This window comes from Abrus precatorius, unplaced genomic scaffold (genome assembly GCF_003935025.1).
Source record: "Abrus precatorius isolate BTA unplaced genomic scaffold, Abrus_2018 Scaffold2, whole genome shotgun sequence".
Classification (NCBI taxonomy): domain Eukaryota; kingdom Viridiplantae; phylum Streptophyta; class Magnoliopsida; order Fabales; family Fabaceae; genus Abrus; species Abrus precatorius.
Window position 1 is genome coordinate 21584276 of NW_020874362.1, and position 9001 is coordinate 21593276.

At 27.5% G+C, this 9001-nt stretch overlaps 1 protein-coding gene across 1 annotated transcript; it reads left to right on the top strand.

Annotated features, from left to right (window-relative positions):
- Positions 1-5617: 5617 nt before the first annotated feature.
- On the top strand, positions 5618-7123 carry LOC113859612 (cytochrome P450 89A2-like). Its single transcript, XM_027492339.1, has one exon. The coding sequence runs from the start codon at positions 5618-5620 to the stop codon at positions 7121-7123; it is 1506 nt and encodes a 501-aa protein (XP_027348140.1).
- The last annotated feature ends 1878 nt before the right edge of the window (positions 7124-9001 follow it).

Consider the following 9001-nt stretch of genomic DNA (forward strand, 5'->3'; position numbering starts at 1 on the left):
TTTGGTGATTTTTGGGATTTTCATGGAGTTTCTCCATGTTTTAGGACAAAATCCGTGAGGGGGAGCACTTCTTGGTGTATTTAACGTGTGGGTCTTCGATCCGAGGTAAAGGGAGACTCTACCTTATCTCAATGTGTTGCAATTTTTGTGTGTTTTGTTGATTAATGCAATGTGGCTGAGATAGGGAGTAGAAATTTTGTGTTTGATGGAAATTGGTGTGCAATGTGATGTGTGCTGAAATAGTTAGGTCCCGTGGGGTGATTGTGTGTGATGGAATGCCATTGATTGGTGAATTAATGATATTGTGAATAAATGTGGGCTATGTGTCACGTAATGTGAATTAAATATAGGTTGTGTGTCGTGTGCAAGCATGAACATTACGTGTGTGAATGAAATGTGTGTGAATGGGGCGTGTAGCGCCGTTATAATATGTTGTGAATGGTTCAGCGATACACTGGGGATATGGAAGATGAAGACGGTAGAAATACCTTGGGGAGGAGATAGTAGTGGTGACACTGACTGTGAAATGGGTGCACTACGGGTCACACACTCTCTTCCTGACTAGACATCTGACCACTACCTTTACTGAGCGACCCGTGACTGCCCACGTGGTGTCCGTGAGATGGAGGTAACCGACGACCATTTATGGTGTAAATCTGTGATCACAGTGCCACAGTGAGTGTGGCTGGCGTGCGTGTGCATGAGATTGTTATTAATTATAATTTTGAATGTGAAGTGTGTTGGTGCCGTGAATGCATTGATGTTAAATTGAAATGTACTGGATAATGATGTTGTTTGTGTTATATCTGTATAAATGTGTTGGAAATGAGTTAGAGATGAGACTCTATGTTTGATTGTGTTTTGGTAGTGTAGAGTATTCATCCTTACATTTATTTTTCAGGTATTCAAGACGATTAGCTTCGGACTCAGTGAAAGGGTGGATGGAACTGCTATAGAACTTAGGATATTATTTTAAAAATCGTTGTATTTCAATAAGTTCTGTAACAACTGTTTGACGTAATTTGTAACTTTTTTTTTTATTTGAGATGTTTGATGAAACTTGGATTGAAAATAAAAATTTTATTATTTCAAAAATTTGTGAAATTCTTTATTTATTGAAATTAAGTTTAAGGTGTTACATTCTTCTTGCAAACACAATGATGAGTTACAAATTATTTATGCAAATAAAATAACCCACTTAGATGCAAATAGTAAAATTGAGATAAGGAGGGACTAATTAAATTGGTACAGTGCTAAGGGTTGGGACACAAGATAGAGTTTTCATTTCAATTCAATATATAAATTTTTACACGTTTGGTGTAACAAAATCTATTCTTAAAAATTTAGCAATTAAAGTATTTATATACTCATAATGAGATGATACTACTAATGCTCTTAAATCTTTGATATCATTTAATTTTATTTTCATGGCACATGCGATGAGAAAAATTATAGAAATCATTAACAAGCTTTGTCAAGTACAGTAGTAAAAGTCTTTAAAAAATTTGAATGCTATGCATTTAATTTATAACACAAAACTATTAATTTAAAAGTTAAGAAATTATTGTTGGAAAACACCTCTTGAAAAAGTTAACATTTCTTCTTTTTGCAAACAAGCAATTAAAGTTTTGAACATGAGTGCTTCTTTTTCTTATATAATTCCATCACGTCATAAAAAATGTTGTCATGGTTGAGCACTATTATTGGTTAATTATTTATTTATATAATAGATTATCAATTAAATAAGTTGAATAATAAATTCAACAAACATACAATTCAGTTTTTGAACACTAAATTGTATTCTTTGAATTTTTCTGAATAAAAAAATCCGATTGACATATAAATTACGTTATGAATTTGATGTGACTAAGATTGTTTACTGTTATAAGAAATTAATAAAAATTAATTTTATATATATATATATATATATATATATATATAATTTGATAGATGGATTAATTTGACTTATTCTATATACTTATTTGACCATAATTTGTTAGTGATTTTATATATTATATTTATTTTTATTTTTACGTGACAGATAATTTTAATTTTATTTTATATTATATATGTTAATTAGTTTTGGCCCCTCTTTTAAAATTTCTAGCTCACTGATTTCCAAAACTAGTGCGGCGTCTACACAGCAAACATAACATCAAATAGAAAAGTTGTATAAACTACATTTATTTTTAAATTTAAAATTAGAGACTAGAAAATTATTATTATTAATATCTTAGGTTGAATTAATTATAAATAAATTACAAAAGTAGCATGTACTTATATCCGTAACTAACGTAACTCTACATCTGTCGATAAACATAAGTTCAAATAGAAAAGTTATATTAATTATCTTTATTTGTAAATTTAAAATTACCAAATAAAACATAAATATTATTTAGGGTCTTAAATTAAATTAATGATGTCATAAAAGTTATAAAATGTAGTACACACATCATTTAATAATAGATTTACATCAATCATAGCATCTGTTATGTAAACTGCTATAATAGCCTGGCATTCGAGCCCCAACCGCCTTAGGTCCACTATTGAATTTGATATTACAGCTATTTTATTATAAAATTATGTTAGTCACGTAAAATTATATTTTAAAGATTTTTGTGCTATGATATGTACGTGAGTTGAACTATACTATTATCTTAAATCTTATATTTGATAAAAGATTTTTGTAATTTTATAGGTAATTTTAATATTGATCTTAAATTATATATGTAAATAGTATAATTGAAAAATTATATATATTACAGTGATTCTTATAAAATTTGTGATTTAAATAATTTTTAAATATTTATATTTTTTTATTTTTTATTTAATTTAATTTGAATCTTACTCAAATCACGTATTTAAATATAATAATTAAGTTTATTATTAAAAAATTTATATACATAAAAATTTAAATTTAAAATTTTACTTAAATGAAGCTAAATTATTTCTATTAACTTCTATTAGTATATTTATATTTATTTATTATAACTTTAATACTAAGTTTATATAATTTATTTCTTGATTTAATCGCTATAATAAGTATGTTATATTTTTATAGATGTTTTATAACCGCTATAATAACATTTTATATTGGTTGCATATATACATAGTTATAATTTATATTTTGATTATTTTTAATTTTTATAATATATTTTTAATAAAATATTATTTTTATAATTATATATACAATTTAATATAATTTAAATTAATTTAAATATATTATTTAATAATTAATATTTATTTATATTAATAATACATTATATATTAATAAAGTAATATAATAAATTATTTGATTATTTTTATTTTATATACATTTAATTTATATAATAAAAATTTTTATATTAATATTAATAATTAAATTAGTAAATTTTAAATATTAAAAAATTATTAAGCCGTGAACTTTGTAAATTCATATTTTAATGTAAAATCTCATTTACTGCTTAGTAATATCATCTAATTTGAATATAATTGTCTTTTCTTATTAGTAATATCTGTTTTTAAAAATAAAAAAATTATATCTTCTCATATATATATATATATATATATATATATATTTTATTTTATTTTTTTACTTTTAAATGATAGTATTTTTAAAAGTGATATTAAAAGAGAATTTTGTGAATGTTAGTTTTCCTTTCATTTTTTAATTTAATATTAATTTAAAATTATATTTTATAAGGTTTAGAATTTATTTTTATTTAAAATAATTATATTTTTAATTTAGTTTTTTAATGTAATAAAATATTTATTATTAATTACTGTATTTATTTATTTCAATTTATCAAATTCAATAAATTTAAAATATTTATAAAATTTATTTTAAATTTTTATTATAATCTATCAGTAACATTTTAATGCACAAAACTCTGCTAATGAAAAAAGTTATAAATTATTGTTTTATTTATTATGTAAATATATTTTGGCCGATTAAAAAAGAAAAAATGTCGTGATGGCCTAGTGACGAGACTTGACACACACTAACTTAAAGAAGGTGGTAAAAAATTTCAACCTCACACGTCTAATCATCAATAAATATAGATGAAAATAAAATTTTAATATAAAAATACTAACATTTAAATCATAACAATAAATAATTTTTTTTTTGCTATAATAACAATAAATAATTTTATCATATATGAACAAAAAGTTTTACATAAAATTATATTAATATTTAAAAATTAGATAAACAAAGATGATTTATTAATAATAAAAGATAAGTTAAAAGTATTAATATTTAAATCATGCAGTGAGTATTTGTATCATATTGATGAAACTTTTATTTAAAAAAACATTAGTATGTAAGTTGTAGAGGTAAATATTTATCTTACATGCATGAAAATAAAATTTCAAATGAAAACATGCTAATATTTAAGTTATAAAGAGAAATGATGCTTTGGGTTAGGATTAAGAAACTTATATGTAATTATATTAATATTAAAAGTATAGGATAAATATTAGCATAAAAAGAAAAGAGATAAAAACTTTATATAAAAGTATATTCAATGTATAAATTATAACGAATTATAAAGATAAATATTTACTGCATTAAAAATTAAAAATTTACATAAATGTAATTAATATTTAAAAAATAAAAATCATATGATATAATTTGAATTATTTTAAAAGTATAGTAGTATAAAACTTACTTCTTTTATTTTATGAGTTAAGATTTGTTAATGTTAAATTTGAACACTATACCACTTAATAATTTTTTATAAATTATAAAATTAATCAATCTAATCATCAATTGAAATTTTTTTATTAAATAAATCAATTTTATAAAAAAAATTATTAGATATCTCATCACATTTTTCTATTTTAACATGTAATATGTTTTAAAAAATATCAAATTTTAGATAAAATAAATACAAATATTTAAATAATATAAAATTTGATGTGCATGATCATAATAATAAAATAAGCTAATTTGATTATTAGATTACTTAAAGCTTATTTGTTTCTCTTCTAAAATATATGTTTTTCTTTTAAAAAAATAAAAGATTGTTTGTTAACTTTTAAATTTTTTTTATTTTTTAATTTTAAAATTAAAAAATAAAAATAATCTCCAAGTTATTTTAGTTAAATTTTTTATTTTTGTCTTTAAAACAGTTTTAAAAATTAAACTAATAAATAAGTTTTTTTATTTTTTCTTAAAAATATTTTTTAAAATTATTTTAAAATATAATTTTTAAAAATTAAAATAGAAACAGACATATCCTTAATATCATATTATGAGAATTTATTAAATAATATAAGTATCTACATTTAACACTCATACAAAAGGATATAGATATATAGTTAATAAAAAATTAATCATATAAAATTAAAGTTTAAAAGTTTATTTGAGAATTAAATTTAAGAGAAGTGAGATTAAATGTAAATTGATTCAATAGTAATCTTTGTTTAAAATAATTTAATTATAAAAGAGTTTTTATAATTAAATTTTTTATAAACTTTGGTAAACTCATTTTTAAGTTTTTTTACATTAAAGTGTTTTTTTAACCAATTTTTGCTTCCCTTTTCTTTCTTTCTTTTTCTCTTTCTCAAACCCAGTAATGGCAATAAGTATAAATATACAAGTGGGACTCTGCTAAAGACGTGAAGTATTAAACACATGGAGACCAATTTCATTGGCATGGCTTTTGTGTGCGTTTGTGTGGCCATCATAGTAAGAGTTTTCCACTCTCGTGACCTCCCTCCAGGGCCTCTCCACCTTCTCATAACCAACACCATCCTCTGTTTGCTAAAGCCATTACCAGAACTTGAGCCAATTCTTCGGAACCTCCATGCCAAGTATGGCCCTATCATCACTCTCCACTTTTTGTTTGGTCCCATTATTTTCATAGCAGATCGCTCTCTTGCCCACCAAGCCTTAATTCAAAACGGAGCTGCCTTCGCTCACCGCCCTAAATTCCTATCTTACAAGAGCCTCATCAATGACCATCTAAGCATCACTTCCTCCTCTTACGACGCCGTTTGGCGTGTCCTTCGCCGCAACCTCACCTTCGAGATGCTTAACCCAACCCGGTTTAGATCCTTTTCTACAGCACGCAAGCATGTCTTGGATGACCTTCTGAATCGGTTGAAGTTTGATGCAGAATCTAACCATTCTGTTAAGGTGATCGATCACATTCGACACGCCATGTTCTCACTGCTGGTCTTCATCTGTTTTGGTGAAAGTGTTGGTGACGACCACATCCAAAACATCCAGCACGTTCATCGCCTTTCTATTATGGGCTTCAGCAGATTTAGTGTACTAAATCTGTTGCCAAAGGTGGTCTCAAGCATGTTGTTTCGAAAGCGTTATCATGAGCTGTTGCACCTTTGGAAGGTGCAAAAGGATCTGTTGGTTCCACTGATAGAAAAGAGACTAGGAAAAATCAAAGAGGACAACGATCCTAATGAGTGCACTACTTATTATGTGGACACATTATTGAATTTGCAATTGCCAAAAGAGAATCGCAAGCTTCGTGAGGGTGAAATTGTTACGTTGTGTTCAGAGTTTCTGTATGCAGGCACAGATACCACTTCAACGGCATTGGAGTGGGTGATGGCGAATTTAGTGAAACACAGACACATGCAACAGAGGCTTGTGGCAGAAATTGGTGGGTTGGTGGGTGAGAGAGAGGAAAGGGAAGTGAAAGAGGAAGATCTAAATAAGTTGCCATATCTTAGGGCTGTGATTTTGGAAGGGCTAAGGCGACACCCTCCTTCACTCGTCCTTTTGCCACATGCAGTGACTGAGGATGTGGTTTTGAATGGCTACTTAGTGCCTAAACATGTGACAGTTAATTTTATGGTGGCAGAGATGGGGTGGGATCCAAGCGTGTGGGAAGATCCCATGGAATTCAAGCCTGAGAGGTTTCTTGGCATTGAGTTTGACATTACTGGGAGCAAAGGGATTAAAATGATGCCTTTTGGAGCAGGGAGGAGGATTTGTCCAGCCTATAACTTGGCCATGCTTCATTTAGAGTATTTTGTGGCAAATCTGGTTTGGAATTTTGAATGGAAGGCTCCAAATGGAGATGATGTTGATTTGTCAAGGAAACAGGAATTTACTATGGTGATGAAACATCCATTACAAGCTCAGATTTGTGCTAGAATCCACACACATCTCTAGTGTGTTTGGCAGAGGCTTTAAAGATCTCAATACAAAATCTATATATTGCTTAATGTATGTCACTTAATGTATTAAATTCACTCTTCTAAGATCCAGACTAGTTAATGACTTAGTTTATGTACTGAGTTAATGGTTTAACCGGTGAATCATTAGTTAAACCGGTATATAATAAACATTAAAATTTATACATATATCGTGTTAAAGTATTTGACTGACTCGTTAAGCCTATCTTTCATTTACAAGGTCATGGATTTCAAAATGTTCTCCATATATTTTTAGAAGTCTATCATCACCGGTATTGATGTTAGAGATGATTGAAGCATCTATAAAATGTAATTAATTATCTAAATTATACTACTGTAAGAAAAAATTATACACCGGTTAAATAAAAAATTCAGATCGAATATAAGAATTTTTAAAATTATACTACTGTAAGAAAATATATATATATATATATATATATATATATATATATATATATATATATATATATAAAACTAATCCCTCTGAGGTTTCCAATCCTCAAAATAAAAATCTTTACTAAGGGTTTTCTTATCAATGACAAATTTATTAGACAATATCATAAGACTCATTAAGGGAAGAGTAGGTTAGAAATTAGATACTCTGATTTTCATCTTTCTTATCAGAGATTTGGTAAACAGTTCTAAGAATTTTAGAAAAAGTGTCTAAACCTTGTAGGTTTATATGGGAGGGATCATGAGCTACAGATCTTGGTATCTCTGATCTAAAAGTTCTCCCTGCTGCCAAAACTTAGGAAATTTCAGGTATAGAAACTTTGGTATTATAGGATTTTGGGATTAGGGGAGTTAAGGAGGGATAGGAATATTTGAGTTTACATTTCTCTTAATAGAGTTTCCAAGGTAAAAAAAAGGATAGTAAGATTTTAGTTCTTTTATTTACCTAACAGTAAAGTGAATTAGGGGAGATTCCATAATATGAGAGTAAGGGAGGACAAAGGACATGAAACTCTTGTGTAATTACTTAAATTTAAGAAAAAAAAAAGTTTTTAAAAAGGGTTTAATTAGATTAGGCGACCTTATATTATCATATATCATATATATAGGAAGGTAAGCTTGCTACTGATCCCGCCTTAACCTGGCCTATCGAGAAAGAAAGTCCCCAAAAATGCTCGTTCCTTTGTCGTTGGGGCTAAAAATTTGACTTGCTCATGCTTAGGAACTCAGTAAAGTGACCAGTCAGCGGGCATTGAGGCAAGTAGTCAATACATATAGTACAAGTGGGGACTTTTCTCGCAACATAAGGCCCCGAAGGAAAAGAAGAGTAAGCCCAAAATCTTGAAGAAAGATGGATTGGAATCTTGTCATAAAGCTAGAAGGGAGTCTTTCCCAGAATTATCCTAAGAAATATCTTGAATTTGAAAAGCAGGTTTGGGAATATAGGGCGTAGCCTTGTCCATAACCCACTCCATCATCTTACTTGATGATTCTAAGTAAAGAGACATTAGCCTTTATCATATCAGTGATAAACAAAGTAGTCTCATCTTTCTAAAGTTTGAGAAGGACTCTAAACACATAAGAGTTCATGACCTTGTACTGGATCTTGTAAATTATAGCTGCGAGAATAGATTCCTCTTTCATGTCTAAACCATGAAAACAAATATTGAAAAATAGAGAGTCTAAAATGTTTACATCCATAAGACTGACCGTCTTATTTAGGAAATAATTGAAATAGATCGGACCTTGGCCGAGACTAGTTTCTACTATTACTGTAAGAGAATCTTCGAACTAATTATGACGAACATCCCTAAGACACATTAAGATAGCGACATCTATACCTATGTCTATCAAAGGTTTGATTGCTACCTGAACACATCCTATATGGATGTATTGGTATTTT

What these genes read in the sequence shown, in the direction of transcription:
- LOC113859612 (XM_027492339.1), top strand. Translation starts at nt 5,618, where the DNA reads ATGGAGACCAATTTCATTGGCATGGCTTTTGTGTGCGTTTGTGTGGCC.